The following is a 19,657-nucleotide window of genomic DNA, read 5'->3' as shown; positions in this document are numbered from 1 at the left end:
CCACGTGGTTGTTGGCAAAATTCGGTTCCCTGTGGTCGCAGGGCAGAGGCCCCCATACCCTTGAGGGCTGCCAGCCGGGGACCACTCAGCTCCTTGCCATGTGGCCCCCTCTATAGGAGTTTCACTCCATGGCTGTTTGCTTCTTCAAGCCTGTAGGAGAATTTCTGCAGCTTCAAATCTCTCCCTGCAGGGAAGGCTAGACCCTCTTCTAAAGAGCTCACCTGATTAGGTCAGGCTCACCTGATTAGGTCAGGCTCACCCAGGGTAATTCCTGTTTGAGTGACTCAAAGTCAACTGATTAGAGACCTTAATTACATCTGCAAAGTCTTCACCTTTGCACATACATTACCTAATTATGGGAGTGAAATCCCATCACATTTCCGGTTTCACTCAGATTATACTGGCCCTTTTAGAATTCTGCGTTGGGACTTCCCTGGCGGTCCAGTGGTTAAGACTCTGTGCTCCCAATGCAGGGGGGCTCGGGTTTCACCCCTGGTCAGGGAACTAAGATCCCATACGCCATGTGGCACAGCAAAAAAAAAAAAAAAAAAAAAAAAAAAAGATGGAATTCTGCCTTCCCTCTGGGTGAAAGCACATCATCGTCTTCATTCACATTTTCACATCAACCCTGGTGACCTTAAACCTGGGAGAAAATGCTAGGTGTTTATGCTGTTGTTAATCTTATTAACAGTCTGATGAGGAACATACCCCCTTTACAGATGAGAAAAATGAGGCTCAAAGCACATTGGCATATGAAGGGCACATGAAGGGTGCCTTCTGCTGGGTGCTCCAGGTCACACCAGATTGGAGGGAGGTAAAGCCTGGACTTAACCTTGCACAAACAGACCTCCACCCAACTGCCGACAGGTCCCACCACCTACACAGCCTGTGACTGATAGCCCCTCCCCAGCCAGGTGCTGGACATCCAAGGAAGCACAAGCTGATTGCTCTCAAGCTCCCCCAAAATGCAGTGGGATCACGGATGGTGCAGACTCTAGTCCGAGGGGCATCTTACATCCCCTGAAGACTCTCAGAGCTGCCTAGACCCACCTCTCCTCCGCTCAGGAGGAAGACCTTCCGTGGCCTGTTTGAACCCTTCTGCTGATGGAGAGCTCCCTTCTCCCTGAGGTAAGCTTCCCCTTCTCTTGAGAACTCAGCCCGAGAATTCAGCTTCATGCCGAGACACACCCACCTCCTTGCAGCTCCCACCCGCCCGTTGTTTGGAGGCCATGGGTTGCTGTGGCTCCACCATGATGATGAAGATGACAGATGCTGTGCATCTTGAGATGGTAACTCTCCCTCTCTGAGCTTCAGTTTCCTCATGCAAAGCTAGGGGCCAACCTGGACTTGGTTCTCCAAGGGTGGAGACAGCGTGCTGGCAGGGAGCTTCAGGGCCTCGTAGTCAGGAAGGGTGCTGTGTGACCCTGGGCAGGTTGCTTTCCTTCTCTGTTTGGTGAAGTGGGTGGGAGAGTCTTCAGGGACCCCCCCCCCACAAGGAGCGATTTTTATCCCCAGCCCCAGGGACTCCTCCAGGAGGGGCCACTTGGCCCCACTTCCGCACATGGCTCAGCCCTGCGTCTGGTCTGCGATCGTTACTGAGCATGTGCACAGTAAGTGTGCAGTGAACCTGAGTGAGAAGGTGACTGGATGGACCCAGTGGAGACACTGTTTCTAAAACTGGGGCAGCAGGGCTTCTGGGCTGTGTGCCTACTGTGTGCCAGACGCATGCCCATCTCTCGCCTACTCTGCTGAAAGAGGAGATTGGGGCCTTGCTGCCCGGGGCCCCAGCCACCAAAGGAACAGAGAAGGACTGGAGCCCAGTTGGACTGGAGCCCAGTTGGCCTGGGGCCCAAGCCAGACAAGCACTGGCCTCCAGCCACCTGCTCCTCGCCCTTGGCCACAAACGGGGGGCTGGCCACCCTGTTCTGCGTGCCTACTGTGTGCTGGCACACAGTTTCTCTTCATGCTCAGAACCTTGAGGTAGGGTTTGTTTTTGGTTACAGATGCAGAAGAGACTGAGGGTCTGAGAGGTTAAGCGACTTGATCAGAGTGACTCAAACTTTGGTTCAGGGTTCTGTAGCCTGCGGTTGCTGGAGCTCTTCCCGTAGCAATAAGCACCGTTAATAGGAAACAGGCCACTACTGGCCCTGGACCTGGCACCGTGCTGAGCCCTCTGTTTCTCAAATCCTCACTTCAACCCAGATGCAGGGATTATCAGCCTCGCTTTAGCTGCGACCAAACTGGGGCTCCGAGAAATAAACCTTCTCACCCCAAACCCCACAGCCTCTAAGTGGGGAGCTGGGATTTGTACCCAGATGTTGGACAACTGAGCCTCTCCTGGACCTCCAGGTCTGCCACCCGAGAGCAAGGGGTCCCAGGAGGACAGAGCCCCCAGGAGGGCCTGGGGTGGGGGGCCAGGACCCCAGGTGGGAGGGGCAGGGGCAGGACAGCTTGTGGAAGGTCAGGGAAGGCATGGGTTCTGAGGCACGTGGTGGGCCAGGAGTGACCCGGCCACCGTCCCCACCCCCTGCGGTGAAGCTGCAGGCCCATGACCTCAGAGAGCTGTGTCCTTTGGGCTATTGTGACAGGGCTTCCTGCTGCATCCAGCGCAGGTCATCACGCCTCCGTGTTTCCATGTTTCCAATTACAGCTGGCTTCCTCCTACCTTCCAAACCCGCGCAGCCCACAGAGAAGGCAGCCTGGGGTCAAGGTTAGATAGAAGGTTTGTTGGCAGTTCTGCTGGGACCTGCTCCTTCCCCCAGAAGGTGCCAGTTCTGGAAAGCTCTCTGCTGCCCCCTGGTGGGGGAGGCCTGGGAGGGGCCTGCAGCGTGGCAGGGCCGCTCTGGGGCTCCCCGACCCCAGGACCAGAGGAAGGATGATGGAGCCCCCCTGCCCTCCTCCCCTGGGCCTTCCAGGCTCTGCATCCTGGGCGCAAAACCAAACCAGGGCTCTCCTGACTCGGGAGTCCCTCTCCAGGCTCTGTTTTCTACTGTTAATGGGGATGATGGGAAGTACAATGACTGCTTCACGGTCCAGGAGATTTCTTTGGGGACACGAAAATGTTCTGGAACTAGACAGAGTGGTGGTTGCACAACATTGCGAATGCACTAAGTGCCACTGAATTGTTCACTTTAAATGGTTAATTTTATGTTATGTGCATTTCATCTCGTCAAAAAGAGAAGCTTCGGGACTTCCCTGGTGGTCCAATGGTTAAGAATCCAAGCTTCCACTGCAGGGCCATGGGTTCAATCCCTGGTCGGGGAACAAAGACCCCATATGCCACACAGCCAAAAAAAAAAAAAAAAAAGAGAGAGAAAGAGAAGCTTGGAATAGTGCTGTGGGGTGGGTGAGAGTCACTGGGGATGCCCATGGCCTCTGAACCTGGCACCCCGTCTGGAAGTCGGGGAGCTGATTTCAACCCTGCCTAGATTCCTGGTCCTTAGCGGGTTGCTGGGATGGAAGGGGAGAGAGAGGGCAGGGAGGGCTGGGGTAAACGGCCCAGGTAAGTCTTTAAATACACTCAGCAGTGGACTTCATGTAGGGCTGGAGGCCGTGACACCACGTGTCCTGAGGGCCGACTGGGGGCTGGAGGTGGGACTGGCCAGGCTGGGCAGGAGGACACCCAGGTGGGGGGCACTTGGACCCCCTTCTCCTGTCTCCATCACTTTCAGGACACAGAATTGGGGTAGAGAGGTATGGAACCATGTACCTGTCCTTGGGTCTTAATGGGACACATCACATGGGGCAGGCTGGCAGAGTGGTGCAGTGGTTACTATGCTGGGCTCTGGAGCTCTGCCCCTACCTACCTGCTGTGTGACTTCAGGCAACAGACCTAACCTCTCTGTGCCTCTGTTTCTTCAACTATAAACAGATATAACAGTCCCGACCTCACAGGGTGGTTTGAGGATTAAAGGCAGACAGCACAGTGCTGGACATTCAGTGAGGGTCCAGGGAAGGGAACAGGCCCAGGGAATCCCACGACCTGAAACTGGGGTTTGAGGGAAGGACTTGCCCAAGGCCACACCGTGAGTGACCAGCTGGGGGGACCTGGCCTGGGTCGGCTAGACTCACAGTCCTGCCCGCTCATACCCGAGGACGGGCTGCAGCAGCAGAATGGCCCCCGGGGACAGGGCCCAGTCCCCAGACACTCCCCAGGAGGCAGCCCAGGGAGGGGAGCCTGAGGACTCCAGGTTTCAGCAAAAAACATTTATTGCTATTTGGCCACTGCCCTCGTGCCCCCATTTCCCAGGAAGCGAGCCCCCTGAGACACTGGGACAGACGGAGGCCACGGCTCAGGACGGGGGCCCGGGGACCAGCCAGGCCGCCCGCCCGCAGCACCGCCCAGGGGCCAGATGTCCCCGGCGGATGTTGAGCTCGGTGGCAAAAGTCCGAGCCTTCTGGTAGAAGAACAGGGACTTCTCACGGTCCAGGAGGAAGTTGTGGTAGATGGCAGCCAGGCGCGTGTAGATCTTCATCTGCGCCTTCTTGTTGCCCAGGTCCACAGCTGCTGCCAGTGCCAGCTGGTAGTACCCGGCCGCGTCGAGCGGGTCCTGCAGGGGAGACGGCATGTAATCGATGGGACAGCTCCGCACCGGGTGCTTTGGGGGAGCTGTCTCCCCCAAGGCTGTGCCCTGCCTGCCTCTCCAAGCCCAGGGCTGGGCCCACGACAGGGCTCCAGGGGGACAGGATGCTTCATTGCTCCAGATGGGCCACAGCTTCAGTGCCTCTGGGCTGGCCCTGCATGCTTCCCCCAAGGAGGTGCCCACCTGCTCCCAGGGCTGCCTGAGAGCGACTGGAGGTCTGCGGGGGCCTAGACTGGTGTCTCGGTGGCCCTAGTCCCTGCTGTGCTCTAGACTCACTGGTCCTTCCCCTTCCTGGAGCCAGGGTCTCGAACCTCGTAGCACCCAGCGTCCCCTCGTCCTGGAAGCCTCTTACCTGCTCACCCCTGGGACCTGGGGGGACATCTGTGGCTTCCCCTTGAGCTGAGCTGGGGTCTGACCGGCTTCTCTGAGAGCCCCCAGCAGGGCTACCCCAGCCCAGGGTGGCCATGGCTTGACTCCCTCCAGCCCATGTCCACACTGATGCCAGCACGAACGGCCTTCCCTGGGCCAGGCCCAGTGCAAAGCCACTCACGGGTGTCATCTCAGAATCCCCTGCAACTCTAAGGGGGCGTGCCTCCCCCCAGGACATGAGATCCCGTTTCAGACACATCTTTGTCTCAAACCCAACGTCCCCGGGCTGGGATGTTCCCCCACCCCCGCCAACTCCTGTCTCCCACCCCAGCCTCCCCAGGTCCTCCACCCGAGGTCACCCAAGGGACTGCTCTAAACCCAAACCCAGCCCGGCCACCCCCTGCTCACAGTGGCTGCCCAGGACAGAGGACAAAGTCCAAAGTCACCAGCCCTGGCCCCTCACTGCCCCCCACCCCAGAGCAAGGACCCAGAAGACAATTAAAGCAGGTGTGTGTAGCAGTTCAGCGACACTGTCCCAGCCCTGGCCCTGGCCAGGCACAGGACCCTGTGTGGATGGCAGGGATGGGGAGGCCAACACGGCTGATTCTGGGACTACAGGACCACAAGGGTCGACCAGCACTGAAACAGAAGGAAGCTGTGGGAGCCTGGGAAGCACCTGACTCAGCCTGGGGTGGGATGGGAGGGCTTCCTGGAGGAGGAGACATCCCAAATAATGGAAGGAATTGGCCAGAGTGGACGGTTGGGGGTGGTGGTGTGCATTCCTGTGCATGTGTGCACATGTGTGTGTAGAAGCTAGCGGGAGGCAGACCCAGAATTCACACCCGAATCTTTCCTAGTCCAAGCCTCGCTCTTTCAGCTATGACCCACCACACACAGGCTAAAGATGGTCCTGCCTCTGTCCAGGCCCTCTTTCTCCTTCCCATCCCTGCCCCACGCAGGAGAGCCCCTGGGTCACACGCAGGGCATGAGGGGGCTGCTTTCCCTCCTGGGCACGCGGAGAAGGATGGGAGGTGAGGGAATTCCAAGGCTTCAGCGTGGTAAAGGCAGGCGTGGCCTTGGCAGGGCAATCATGGTGAGGCTGTGGACAGTAGCGCGGCCTGGGAAGTCCATTTGGAAGGAAGAGAAGGAGTTCTCTGCCCCTTGACCCCAGCTGCCTGGCCAAGGGAACCTGGCCTCAGCTGCAGCCCTGCCCTTTCCTTCCTGCCCAGAGTGACCGTAGAGAGATTAGCCCCCATCCCCAGGGTTCCCTCCCAGTGTCAGGGGCCAGCGAGCGTTCCGCCTGGGCTTAGATCAGACACCTGGTGTCTGGAGCTGACCCTGGCCTGGCTCAGCCCCCCTTCCCCATCTTGGGCAAATCTGTTCACCTCCCCAGCCTCAGTTTCCCCTTCTTGTTTTGAGCTGAGGAACCTCACACAGATCCCTGCTGAGGTACAGAACTGATCATGCAGAACCTGGGGTGGTACGTGCTCGATGTGGCCCTATCCTCAGACCGTCCAGGGGCACAGGGCTCTGGGTGAACGGAGAGGTTGGCTCGGGAGAGGTTGGCCCCAGTCCTGCTCCACCACCATGCCCCCCGCCCGGAAGGGGGGCCCTGATATGGAGACAATGAGCAGGGTTGCAGGGCCCCAGGGTGCCAGGGTGTGAGCCTCAGAGTCCCATGCCCGCAGGGCTACAGGGCTGCAGAGTCCCAGGCGCTGAAGGCCCAGCGTGCTATTCCTCATCCTACTGTAATTAGCTGCCCACTCCTAGCCTCAGTCTCTGCCCTGTCCTGTGGGCTCACCAGCTCCTCCTGCAGCAAAGCATCTGAAGAGTCAACCACACAAATCCTGGACAGCACAGAGCCCGGACAGCATGGAGTCTGGACAGCATGGAGTCCGGACAGCACGGAGCCCGGACAGCACGGAGCCCGAACAGCACAGAGTCTGGACAGCACGGAGCCCGGACGGCATGGAGCCCGGACAGCATAGAGCCCGGACAGCATGGAGTCTGGACAGCACGGAGTCTGGACAGCATGGAGTCTGGACAGTATGGAGTTTGGACAGCACGGAGCCCGGACAGCACGGGGTCTGGACAGCATGGAGCCCTGACAGCATGGAGTCTGGACAGCATGGAGTCTGGACAGTATGGAGTTTGGACAGCACGGAGCCCGGACAGCACGGGGTCTGGACAGCATGGAGCCCTGACAGCATGGAGTCTGGACAGCATGGAGTCTGGACAGCACGGAGTCTGGACAGAATGTAGCCTGGACAGCACGGAGCCCAGACAGCATGGAGCCTGGACAGCACAGAGCCTAAACAGCACGGAGTCCAGACAGAACGGAGCCCGGACAGCACGGAGTCTGGACAGCATGGAGTCTGGACAGCACGGAGCCTGGACAGCACAGAGTCTGGACAGAATGTAGCTTGGACAGCACGGAGCCCGGACAGCATGGAGCCTGGACAGCACAGAGCCTAAACAGCACAGAGTCCGGACAGAATGGAGCCCGGACAGCACGGAGCCCGGACAGCATGGAGCCTGGACTACACAGAGCCCAGACAGCACGGAGCCTGGACCCCGGTGGGGCTCAGCTGCAGGTGTCATCACTGCCCTTGGGGTCCCCCAGCACTACCAGGCTCTGACATAGCAGAGGCTGCAGTGACCACTTCTGACCACCATGTGTCACCAGTGCACAGGCTGGTCTGCCCTAGGCAGGGGACTGGGGGTTGCCTGCAGGGAGTGGGGGATCTTCCAGGGCCACCCCAGCTCCTAGATGCCTTTAGTTGTGGGGGAAAAGGGAGGAGCTCAGCCCCTGGGCTGGGGCACCCTCACCCCTCAACCAACACAGAGCAGGGTCTCTGTGCAGGTGCTGTGCTAGACCCAGAGTGGGGGTGATGGGGGGTGTCTGCCCATGTGGGGAGTGGCGGGGAACAATAGAGGAGACATTTCCAGGCCCTTGTCTGCATCCGCTGCGGTGCTCAGAGACAAATGGAAAGCGGTCCCCTTCTCCCAGCCCTGCGGCTCTGACAGGGCAGCGGCTCAGCCAGGGTGCTTGAGTGGTATCCCTGCCATAAAACCTGTGGCACCCCACCTTGAGCCCCAGTTTCCCTATCTGTGAAGTGAGGTGATAATAGCACCCCTACCTCCATCCAGGTGATGTGAGAATTCCAGGAAGGAAGAGCTCTGCACAGACTGGCAAGCTTCCTGGAGGAGATGCCAGGGTTTGGGTTGCACCTTGCAACGTGGGTCTCTGGGAATAATGGTGACCCTTACCCTGCCCCAGGAGTGTCTTTATCCTCCTCCCCCATTATTTTGTGGCTACTTCCTGCTTGACTGTCGAGACTCAGCTTTGCAGTCACCTCCTCCAGGAGCCCCCTGCCGCCACTACACTCCTTTTTTTTTTTTTTTTTTGCCGTACGCGGGCCTCTCACTGCTGTGGCCTCTCCCGTTGCGGAGCACAGGCTCCGGACGCGCAGGCTCAGCATCCATGGCTCACGGGCCCAGCTGCTCCGCGGCATGTGGGATCCTCCCGGACCGGGGCACAAACCCGTGTCCCCTGCATTGGCAGGCGGACTCTCAACCATTGCGCCACGAGGGAAGCCTTACGCTCCATTTTGTCCTTTACCCAATGGCTGCAGCATCTGTTCACACGTCAGCCTCCTGCACTGACCCTGAGCTCTAGAGGGCAGGGCCTGACCCACAGGGGCACTCAGAGAGTGTCCGCTGGCCTCGCCTGCTCCTCACAGGAAGCCCAGAGCTCCGGGGAGACCACTGGGACTGCGGCAAAGTCATGGATCACGATGCCCTGGCTCTGGGCCTGCACGGACCCTCCTGGACGGGGGGGCTTTGGTTACTGTTTTGACTGGAGAACCCAAAGTCCTGTGGTCTGTGCACCTGCAGGTGCCAGGGCTCCTGTCAACCTGCAACCTGCAACCTGCACAGACCACTGGGACTGGTGGAGGACCTGGACCCAGGCCTCCCTGGTGTGGGTGCACGATGGCCGCCTCACCCCAGCGTCCCAGCCCTGCCTGCACCTGCCCACCTTGAGGTCGTAGAAGATGATGTCGCCGAGCACCAGATACACCTTCACGTAGTACAGGGTCTCCTCGTCAAATTCCAGTGGCGAGGTGCAGAGCGACAGTGCCTTGAGGTAGAAGTGCTCAGCCAGCTCCCCGTGGCCCAGCTGCTGGTGCAGGGCGGCCAGCCGATGGTAGGCCACCCGCTCGTTCAGCCGGTCCCCTGGGACACAGGGAGGGGCCACGAGTGAGGACACGGCTGCTCAGGGTGGCGGGGCACAGGCCAGCCAGGAGCACCCGGGCCGTCACCGTCTCAAAGCTCCAGCCGGCCCCTTCCTGGCCCCAGACTCACTTGCCCATCTGTAAAGGGGACCTGATAAGGCCCACTCCCCTTCCTCCTCGGGGATGCGGCAAAGTCATGGATCACGATGCCCTGGCTCTGGGCCTGCACGGACCCTCCTGGACGGGGGGCTTTGGTTACTGTTTTGACTGGAGAACCCAAAGTCCTGTGGTCTGTGCACCTGCAGGTGCCAGGGCTCCTGTCAACCTGCAAGCACGACCTTTGGCCTCCCGCTGTACAGTCAGCAGCCCTTACCCCGTCCTCGGGGAGTCGCCACATGAGGCTGTCTCCAAGATCCTCCCCCTTCTAGGGCTCCCCTTCTGAGCACCTACTGTGTGCCCAGCCCTCTTGGGCTCCCTGTCTCGGGCAAGACAGATGGCCTGGAACAGCACATGACAGACAGAGGGATGCCAGGCATTGAGGGACCGGCCCCTGGAAAGGGGACTGGGCTTTGGCCAGCCAGCAGGTGCTGCTGGCGGCAAGTGGGGAAGGGACAGCGGGAGGGGACAGCAGGTAGAAAGGCACAGGATGGGCCCGCCTGGCAGGTTCGAGAGTGTCACGAGCGTAGGGCGCCTTGGCCAGCCTCGTGGTCAGCAAGGTGGGGGGCGGTGAGGGAGCCGCAGAGCTGGTGTTGCTCGTCCAGCCTGCGGCGCTTCCTGAGACCCCGGGCAGGCGGGCGGGGCCGGTGCGCTGCTGCCCGTCTCAGCAGCCTGGCCCGCAGGAGAGGCACCTGCAGCCCGGGAGACCTGCGGCCACACTCAGACCTCAGAGGTGGAGGCCCTGGGCCCGGGGTGCGGCTTACCCAGGGTGATGCTGAGTGCCAGGGCCGTGTGGGCGAACTCCAGGCCCTCCTGCGGCGCCTCCGTCTCAGCCAGCAGTGCTGCCAGCTTGTTGCAGAGCCGCAGCTCGGCCTCCTGGCTCCCCGTGGTCACGGCCAGGGGCAGCGCCCGGTCCTGCGAGCACAGGCGGGCGGGTCAGGCCTCCACCCGCAGCAGCCAGCCAGGCCCGGTACCCTCCTCAGAGCCCCCACTAACCCACTGGAGCTTTACACAGCTCTGCCCCCACCCCGGGAAAGGCCAGCTCAGAGTGGTGTGACACCCCCAGCGTCACTGGGCCATGAGCAAGCTGGGTGTGAGCCTTGCCCCATCGAGCTACACCACACACACTCAGACCAGCCCTGACCCTCCTGGGTGATGGGCCCCTGACCAGGAAGGTCCAACACCCCTCTAGGCTCTAAATACGCCACTTTTATCTGTCCCCTGGGGCTGAGCCACACGCACGAGCTGGGTAGATGGACGGGAAGAAGCTGCCCTCCCTGGCAGGCACGTGCAGACCTGGGCCCTGGTCCGGGTCCTCCCCATGATGTGCTGTGTGTCCTTAGGCACACCCCTGTGCCTCTCTGAGCCTGTTTCTTCATCTGTAAAATGGGGACAGTCCCCGCATCCCAGGGTTGTTTGGATCACTGGGATGCATGTCCTACGACGGTCCATCTTTGCTCTGTCCCTCCCAGGCTGGGGATGGGGGCCAAGATCATCTCTGACTAAACCACTGGGAAACTAAACATGTGCGTGGGGGACCTGCCTCCAGGAGGGATGCCTCCTGAGGCCCACCCACCTGGACCCACAGCAGCTGCTCACCCGGTAGAAGGACACGGCTTTCTCCCGCTCCCAGGTCCCATTGAAGAAGATGTCTCCAGCCGCCTCAAAGAGCTGCAGCCCCAGCTTGGGGTCCCCTGTGTACAGGGCCGCGTTCTGTGCCACCTGTGGGGATGCAAACTCTTATGGGACCCCCAGTGACCCAGGAGGGCGAGGTGGCCGGGCCCACTGGGGGAAGCTCACAGCCACCTGCCGGCCGCCCAGGACCCTCTATCACACCGACACAGAGTGAGGGCTGTTTCCTCTCATACACCTCAGTCCCTGTGCATGCGGGGCCCTCGTCACCTGCTGGCATGAGGACAATCATCTAAGCCCTGTGTCCCAGGAGGAGGCCTTTCCAGCTGAGGCCCCAGGAGTCGGCACGTGTGGGCTGGGGAGTCTCTTGGGACAGAGCTCAGAGCCAGCCTCCAAATCCCGCCGGCCATGCCCAGACCACAGCAGCCTCTGCTTGGCTTCACCTGGGGATCCCAAATCCTGGCTCCTTGGGCCCACCTATTTTCCCTCCCGAGCACTTAGAGACACCCGACCGCATGTCCACTTGTCTCTCCCGCCAGAGGACTGAGGCTGTAGCTCCTCTGCTGCGTCCAGGGCTTCGCACGTGCCTGGTGCATAGTAGGTGCTCAGAAAAAAACGCCGAGTGACTGAGAGGACCAGCCCTGGTCCACAGTCCAGCCACACCCAGCGGCTTGCAGCCCAGACCTTGCTGAACCCCCTGGCACCACTGGGCCTTTGCACCTATGAGTCCGGGTGCAGGAATACCCCATATGCCTACCACCGCCCTACAATTCAAACAGCCTCCGTGACCCCAGGCTGACCGAGTGCACCCCCGGCTCCTTTCTGTGTCGCAGCCCTGGCCCCAGGCAGCATTGCTTATAGAGGAGGCTGCACCCTCCACCAGCTGCCAGCTCCTGATCTGGTTCGTCAACCCCTGCCTGGCCCAGGGGAGGTACACAGCAGGTGCCCAAAAAGGAAAAAACCCACAAGGCTCTTGGGTCCCTCAATTTGTGTCAAATCACGTCATGTTTGAGAAACTGTCAAAAAACGGAGCTTCTGTGATAAATGTGTTTTTTGTTTTTTGTGGTAAGCGGGCCTCTCACTGTTGTGGCTTCTCCCGTTGCGGAGCACAGGCTCCGGACGCGCAGGCCCAGTGGCCATGGCTCATGGGCCCAGCCGCTCCGTGGCATGTGGGATCTTCCCGGACCGGGTCACGAACCCGTGTCCCCTGCATCGGCAGGAGGATTCTCAACCACTGCGCCACCAGGGAAGCCCCCCACTTTTTTTTTGCGGTACACGGGCCTCTCACTGCTGTGGCCTCTCCCATTGCAGAGCACAGGCTCTGGACGCACAGGCTCAGCAGCCAAGGCTCACAGGCCTAGCCGCTCCGTGGCATGTGGGATCTTCCTGGACTGGGGCACGAACCCGTGTCCCCTGTATCGGCAGGCGGACTCGCAACCACTGTGCCACCAGGGAAGCCCGATAAATGTGTTTTTTAAGGAGAAATGCCGTGCGCTGCTGAAGCAAGTTCTGAGTGTCAGCTGAGTGGGCACAACGTTTGCACGTGTATTGAGCACTTGCTGTGTTACCAACACAGTCGGGAGCACTGTCACCGGAGCCTCTGTCCCCAGAGCTCAGTTGGATATGGAAGATGCTGGAGGTCTGGGGTGGCGGGAGATGGCGTGGGCACCTGGCATGCGGTGGCTTAGGGATGAGTGGGCGGGTGGGTGAGTGACGGCGCGCACACGCCCAGAGCCCTCGCACCTGGATGTAGAGGTCCACCAGCTCGTTCTGCTGGAGGATGTAGTAGATCTTCCCCGCCTGCAGCCAGGCGTATGCCTCCTTATCCTTCTTTTGCAGGTCGATGAATATCCCCAGACTGCGCTTGGTGTAGTCCAGCGCGGATTTGTAGGCCCTGGAATTAGATGTGGGTGGTCAGAACAGGTCTCCAAGGCCGGCCGCCCGCGTGGAGTGGACGGGGCTCTCCCCAGGGCCGTCTGGTGACCGTGGACCTGAAACATCAGGAGCAGGAAAAGAGCCTGCCCTTCCCAGGCTGTTGGGAGATCCGGGATGAACATACAGCAACTTGTCCAGCAAAGATGAAGGAGGCCCTTGGGATGGAAACAGGCAGCCACAGGGCAGGAGGAGTGTGCTGTTTGTCTGCCTCACTTCCCCAGACACAGGCCCATGTCACTTCCAGACGCAGCAGGGATTGTGGCCACTGGGCAGAAATTTAGAGATCGTCCAGGCTACTGGTTCTCACACCAAGGGAGCACTGGAACCACCCAGGGGGCTGTTCAGACACAAATCGCAGGGCTCTGCTCCCAGAGCTGCTGACTCAGGATGTCTGGAGTGAGGCCTGGGAATGTGCATTTCCAACCAGCGCCCCGGCGAGGTGGAGGCTGCTGATCCGGGGTCCCCACTTTGTGGAGCATCAATCTAGGTCGCTGGCCCATTGGTCCTACTGTGAAACCGAGGCCCGAGGATGAGGGGCGGAGGCCAAGACTGGCACATCTCCTGAGTCCTGGGGAACCTGGCTCCTTCCCTGCCCTCGGGGAGCGCCCACGCTGGAGGGGGTGTTGTGAGATTCTGCCAGCCTGCAGGCTGTGTGGTCCAGCCATTTGTCACCCACCCCCGGTCAGGATGCTCTGGGTGGGCTTCTTCACATGTGTTTCTGAAATCCTGTCCCAGGGAAGCAGGTGGGACAGTCAGCTGTCTCCAGTGGATGAGAATCCTCTGGGCACATGTGGCTGCTGTCCTCACATCTGAGGGGACAGACGAGGACCATACTACCTCGCCCAGAGCTGGGCCAGCGAGAAAAGACTCAGGACAGACAGGGGTCAGCTTCCAGAAGCCACCACGGCAGGAAGAAGGGTCCAGAAACACATGCTCTGCCTCCCTTGGGGATGAGACCAGGCCTGCTGGCTCAGAGCCCACCTGACACTAAGGGATGAAATGGCCCTTGAGGAGGGGCTGTCCTAGGACGGTGGTCCAGCATCCTCACCACCCTTCCCACCCCCAGGGCCAGCCCTCACCTCTCGGTGCCCAGGGACAGGTAGAGCTGGCTGATGGCCTCCAGGAGCTGCCCCTCCAGCACCTTGTCTGCCACCCTGCGGGCCAGCGAAAGCTGGAACTCATGGTAGACGACGCACTGGGCCTCACTGGGCATGACTGTGCTGTAGAAGTGACACAGCCGCTGGACGGCGTGCAGCTGGCCTGGGTGGGAGACAAAAGGAAAAGGTCCCCATCATGCATCACAGCAACATTTGCAGGGTTAAAGTCTCCTGCTGGGTGCCCGCCTCTGTGAGCTGGGGTCACTGCACATGCAGACAGGCTGAGTGTCCTGCTCAAGGTCACACAGCTGGCGAGCATCTCGAGACAGGGCCAGGCCACACACGTCACAGCGGCTCGAGGGGCAGCACCGACCACTTTTATAACCCTCAGGCTGGGCCGTCCTGGCCAGGCTCTCCCACCGCACCAGGGTGCTATTTCTGCTTCACAAAGCTCCTCCCAGCCAAACAGGGGCTGCCCTCACACTGAGCGGACAAGGCAGGGATCACCGACACCCCTCTGTGGCAGAGGGGCAAGCTGAGTTCAAAGCTGGAGCACACGGCATGCGGTGGAGAAGGGATTCAAATCCAGCTCCGGTACTCCAGAGCCGATGCTCCTTCATGAAGCCGGGCTCCAAGCCCTCAGCCATACTTGCCTCTCCTAAAACCAGAGGGTTGGGAACCGTTGGGAACTTCCACTATCAAAAATGAGCCGGGGATGAACAAGCCAAGAGAAGACTTGAACGACACGGCGAAACAACCAGACCTAACAGACCACAGAACATGTCCCCAGCAACAGCAGAACACGTGTTCTTCACGTGCCCACGAACATTCTCCAGGACGGACCAGAGGCTGGATCACAGAACTATTCTCTGTAAACATAAAAGGATTGAAATCATGGGAAACGTGTTCTCCAGGTGCAATGGAATGAAATAAGAAATCAGTAACAGAAGGAAGTTTGGGAAATTCACAGATCTGTAGACATGAACAGCATATTCCTCAATCACCAGTGCGTCAAGGAAGGAAACTAGAAGATAGTTGAGGTGAGTGAGCATAAAAACACAACATACCACAATTTAGGGGATGCAGAGAAAGCAGTGCTTAGAGGGACTTTATTACTGTAAATGCCTGTGTCAAAAAAAGAATAAAAATTTCAAATCAAAACCCTAAACTTCCCCCTTGAGAAACTAGAAAAAGAAAAGTTAATTAGACCCAAAGCAAGCAAAAGGAAGGAAAAATAAAAGTTCAAGTGGAAATGATAAAATAATAGAGAATAGAAAGATAGAGAAAATCAATGAAACCCAGTGATGGTTCTTTGAAAAGATTAACAAAATTGACAAATCTTTAGCTGGACTGACCAAGAAAAAAAAGAAAGAAGATGAAAATGACTAAAACCAGGAGTGAAAAAGGGGACATTACTACGGATCTCACAGAAATAAAGGGCATGCTATGAACAATTGTCTGCCAACAAATTAGGTAACCAAGATGAAATGGACAAATCCTAGAAAGACACAAACCACTGAAAGGGGCTAAAAAAGGAGCCAGACCAAGCACTGAGTGACCCTGGGGTGTCACCCTAGCCCTTAGTCTCCTCACTGTTCAATATGGGGGAGGAGCAAACAACAGGACCCTCTGGGTCCCTCAGCTCTGCATTCCCAAGTCTGAATCCCCCAGTGCCCAGGTTTGGGGAGGTGGGCCAAAGGAGGTTTCTGATAGGCACACGGAGTGGTGGGGGGGGCACGTTCCACTGATGAGCACCACCAGGACCTGCCTGAGGGCAGAGGGAGGGTCAGGCACCCAGCTCTTGGTTCCTTCTGGAGGTCCAGAGGGACCCCTTCCAGCCTCAGTGAGTGGTCTACATCCCTCAGTAGCTCCCCAGCACTCTCAGGAAAAACACCAAACCACAGTATGGGCTCCGGGGCCCCTGCCTAGCTTCCCACCTGAGGTTCTCACCACCCCTCCACCTGACCCTCCCACTCCAAACTTTGCACCTCCCTGTGTGGCCCAGCTCACTCACCCCAGGGCCTTTGCACTGGCTGTCCTTCTGCCAGACCCCCATCCCGTGCTTGGCTAAACCCTCCTCGTCCCTCAAGTCCCAGACTAATCAGACTGCCCCGACCCACGAGTTGAGGCCTGATGCTGCCCATATTTAAGCTGAGCTCCTGCTTTTGTGGCTCTTGTGACCCAGGCATCTGTTTCCCATGCTTGGCCACCAGCCCCCAGTGAGGACCACTCGGGTCCATTTGTAGGTGGAGCCCCGCACAGAGCCTGGAGTATTCACACAAGTAGCTGTTGGATGAAGCAACTGCCCTGCACCCTCTGTGCAGGGTAGATGCCAGGTGTGCAGGGCTGTTGGGAGATGTCAGCACCAGCTAAAGCACCCAACATTCAAGGCCCAGGTGGCTCCTCGGCACGGCTGCCCCCACCTGGCCTGGGCTACGTCCAGGGTCACCACCGCCTATTTGTCGGAGACTGCCGGGATTCCCGGCCTCGGGACTTTCAATGCACAAAGCAGGACGGTCCCAGGCAAACCGGGATGAGTCGTTTGCCCTGGTGACATCTGGCCCAGAGTGGGACACCCTCAAAGCGTCTGCAAACATCTGCTGGTTTCCAGTACTCGGCATTGTCAGTGCAAAAACCACCGCTCGCCTCTGAATCGCAAACCCCAGGTGTGTTCTGAACAGAGATGGAAAGAAAACGTATTTTCTTTCTTTCCAGGAAGCCAGTGTGCCCCACACTTACTCTCCAAATGGTCCGTCTCCACGGCGACCAGAAAGGCCCACTCGTAGTAGCACTTGCCCTGCCGAGTGAGGGCCCTGCGGGTGCACAGGTGACCCAGCCGCAGGAGCACCTGGGTGAAGTCTGGGCCACACTCTTCACTGGGAAGCCGCGAGAAGACCTTCACGGCCTCCAGGAAGTAGTGCTGGGCCAGCCTGCTGGCACCAGTCTGCAGGCAAAGGGTCCCGAAGTTGGCCAGGACCACCGCCTTGTTCCGCTGGCGACCCAGACGCCTGGCAACCCGCAGGGCGCGGTAGTAGCCCTCGGCTGCCTGCCGAGTCCTGCCCATCCTCTTCAGGGCAATAGCTACCATGTTGGCGATCACGCCCTCCTGGTCCAGGGCGGCCACCCCCGCCTCCAGGACGGACTCCAAGATGTCCAGGGCTGCCGGGATCTGCCTGTGAAGCACGTGCAACCAGGCGAGGGCCACCAGGCGGTCCACGACCATGCAGCCGCCAATCTGGGCGTCCGTCTCTGCGGCCCGCGTCATGAAGGCGATGGCCCTGCCCTGTCGCCCGTGCTGGCTGTACAGCCGGGCCAGGCTGGCGTATATGGGGCCGCGCAGTGCCCGCCCCACGCCCGAGGCCGGGGAGGCCAGGGCCTGCAGGAGGTAGGGGGCGAGCTGGGTAGGGAGGCGGGGGAGCTGGGGGCTGCCCCGCAGGACCAGGGCCGCACTCCGGAGCGCGCTGTCCAGCGAGCCCCGTGCCCGCTGCGAGGCCACCTTGACGCAGCTCAGTGCCAGGTGCGGGAGGCACTTGCGGCTGTAGACGTCCGCCAGCAGCAGGTAGCAGTCTACGGGCCACGAGGCGCCCGGGGCCCCTGAGGCCCCGTGCAGTTGCAGCAGCCTCTCCAGGAAGGGCAGGGCCTCCTCGGGCTGCTTGCGGCGGGCGTGGTGCTCGGCCAGCAGGAAGCAGGCCCGGGCTTCGGCCTGCGGGCTGCAGGCGCCGATAGCCCTCCGCAGGCCCAGCTTCAGGAGCCCCAACTCGGCCTCGGAGCCGCCGACGTGGCCGGGCGTCCCCAGGAGCAGGGCCAAGGCCTTGGGCACCACCTGCGCGCACTTCTCCCTGTTCCTCTGCCGCAGGTGGACGGCGGCCAGGCCGGTGTACACGGCCGCCACCAGGACGAGGTCTCCGAAGCGGCCCGCCAGCGCCCCCAGGGCTTCCTCGAAGTACACGCGGGCCTGGGACAGCTTTAGCCGCCGGACGCACAGCCGCCCTAGCAGGAAGCAGAGCCTGGCCAGGGCCATGGGCAGCCCAGCCTTCTTGGCCACCCCCCGGGCCTCAGCCAGAAGCCGGGCCAGGTCCTCTTCATCGGTGAAGCTGCCAAACACGCTGCTCAGCTCGGGCGGGGAGAGGTCATACAGGCCCTGGAAGCCGGCCTCGAAGCCGGGCTTGTCCAGGAACAGCAGCAGGGAGCCCAGGGCCTCCGGGTCAGCCCGGGCATCCCCGGCGTCCAGGCGGAAGGAGGGCTCCTTGGTGTCCGGCAAGCTCATGCCACTGGATGCCCCATGGACGCCTGGGGACCCTGGCTCCTTGGGGCAGCCCCGGCAGGACTTGGTGTCTGGCGAGTTCACACCACTGGATGCCCCGTGGACACCCAGGGACGTTGGCTCCTTGGGGCAGCCCTGGCAGGACTTGCATTGTTCTAGGACATTCTTCACCTTCTGCAGGGTCTCACATGGCTCTGGGTACAGGCAAGGCGGGGGCATCTCTGCAAGTGACCAGAATGCCCACATGGGTTAGAGTGTGACCTGAGTCCAGGCTGGGCCAGGAACGTCCCTCCCCAAGTCGCAGGGTTCCTGTCACCTCTCCCACGGGGCTGCCCTGAGCGTCTGAGATTTCTGTGGATTGTGGAGCGCAGAGCTGGGCGCGGTGCGGGATCGCAGTAGGAGTGACTGCTGGGAGGACACGGAGCAGGTTGGCCAAGCTTTTATCGAGAAACGCTCCTTGCCTTTGTCCTTCCCTCTCAGCCAGGTGAGGAACCCCCATGAAATCAATCAGTAGCCAATCAGATCTGCTGACCAGCATGAGCTCAAAAGCACCCACAGAACTGACAGTGGCCTGTGTGTCCATCTGCCCAGCTCTAGCATGGGGGTCATTATGACAGGAAACACTGGGAATGGCTTCCAGAGCCCGGGGCTCCCCCTTCATCTTGGCTGGTTTGGGAATCTGAGGCTCATGGTCACTAAAGGGTTAAAGAGGAGTGCCGGAGAGCCTGGGGACAAGGAGGTGCCCACAGCTGCCCACCAAGGGACTGTTGGCCTTGGATGGACTCAGCGCCCGGAGGCATGTCCAGCCTCCAGGAGCAAACAAGCTACATTTCCTGTTGCAAAAACATGGGCTTTGAAGGGGAATTTGTCTGGAAGGAAAGAACCAGGATATAAAGACTCTTCTGTTTCGAGTTCACTTGATAGAAAAATATGTTCAAAACTGTCTGTTAGGGATTCCCTGGTGGCGCAGTGGTTGAGAGTCCGCCTGCCGATGCGGAGGACGCAGGTTCGTGCCCCGGTCCGGGAAGATCCCACATGCCGCGGCTGAGCCTGCGCGTCCGGAGCCTGTGCTCCACAACGGGAGAGGCCGCGACAGTGAGAGGCCCGCGTACCACAAAAAAAAAAAAAAAAAAAAAAAGCTGTCTATTAGTGTGTAAAGCCTAGGAATTTAAAAAATTAAATATGGTTGAGCGGCAAATGTGCGACTTGACCATGTACTTGATTAGCTAAGAAACGACTGCATCCAGCGGAGGCGAGTGGACTCCCCAGGGCACCTTCCCACGTTACCCTGGTTATCCTGTCCCCGACAGCTGATCCTCCTCGAAGACAAGCCTGCAGAGGGTCTGGCGGGGAGGGAGGGCCCTGGAATAGCCCTGGGACCCCGGG

The 19,657-nt window shown here is 59.8% G+C and overlaps 1 protein-coding gene across 1 annotated transcript in view; it reads right to left on the bottom strand.

Moving 5' to 3' along the window:
- Nucleotides 1–4,292: 4,292 nt before the first annotated feature.
- The window catches only part of SH3TC1 (SH3 domain and tetratricopeptide repeats 1), a 28,464-nt gene continuing 13,099 nt past the window's right edge, over nt 4,293–19,657 (bottom strand). Inside the window, exons 10-16 of the mRNA XM_060089318.1 lie at nt 16,747–18,492; nt 13,990–14,170; nt 12,719–12,869; nt 10,943–11,065; nt 10,108–10,258; nt 8,992–9,188; nt 4,293–4,550 (exon numbers count right to left, since the gene is read on the bottom strand). Of these exons, the coding sequence (XP_059945301.1) occupies nt 4,293–4,550; nt 8,992–9,188; nt 10,108–10,258; nt 10,943–11,065; nt 12,719–12,869; nt 13,990–14,170; nt 16,747–18,492 (2,807 nt within the window). The remainder of the gene's footprint in view (nt 4,551–8,991; nt 9,189–10,107; nt 10,259–10,942; nt 11,066–12,718; nt 12,870–13,989; nt 14,171–16,746; nt 18,493–19,657) is intronic.

Source organism: Mesoplodon densirostris, chromosome 1 (genome assembly GCF_025265405.1).
Source record: "Mesoplodon densirostris isolate mMesDen1 chromosome 1, mMesDen1 primary haplotype, whole genome shotgun sequence".
NCBI classification, from domain to species: domain Eukaryota; kingdom Metazoa; phylum Chordata; class Mammalia; order Artiodactyla; family Ziphiidae; genus Mesoplodon; species Mesoplodon densirostris.
Note: the sequence above shows the minus strand (reverse complement) of the source record. Positions and strands in the feature narration are given on the sequence as shown.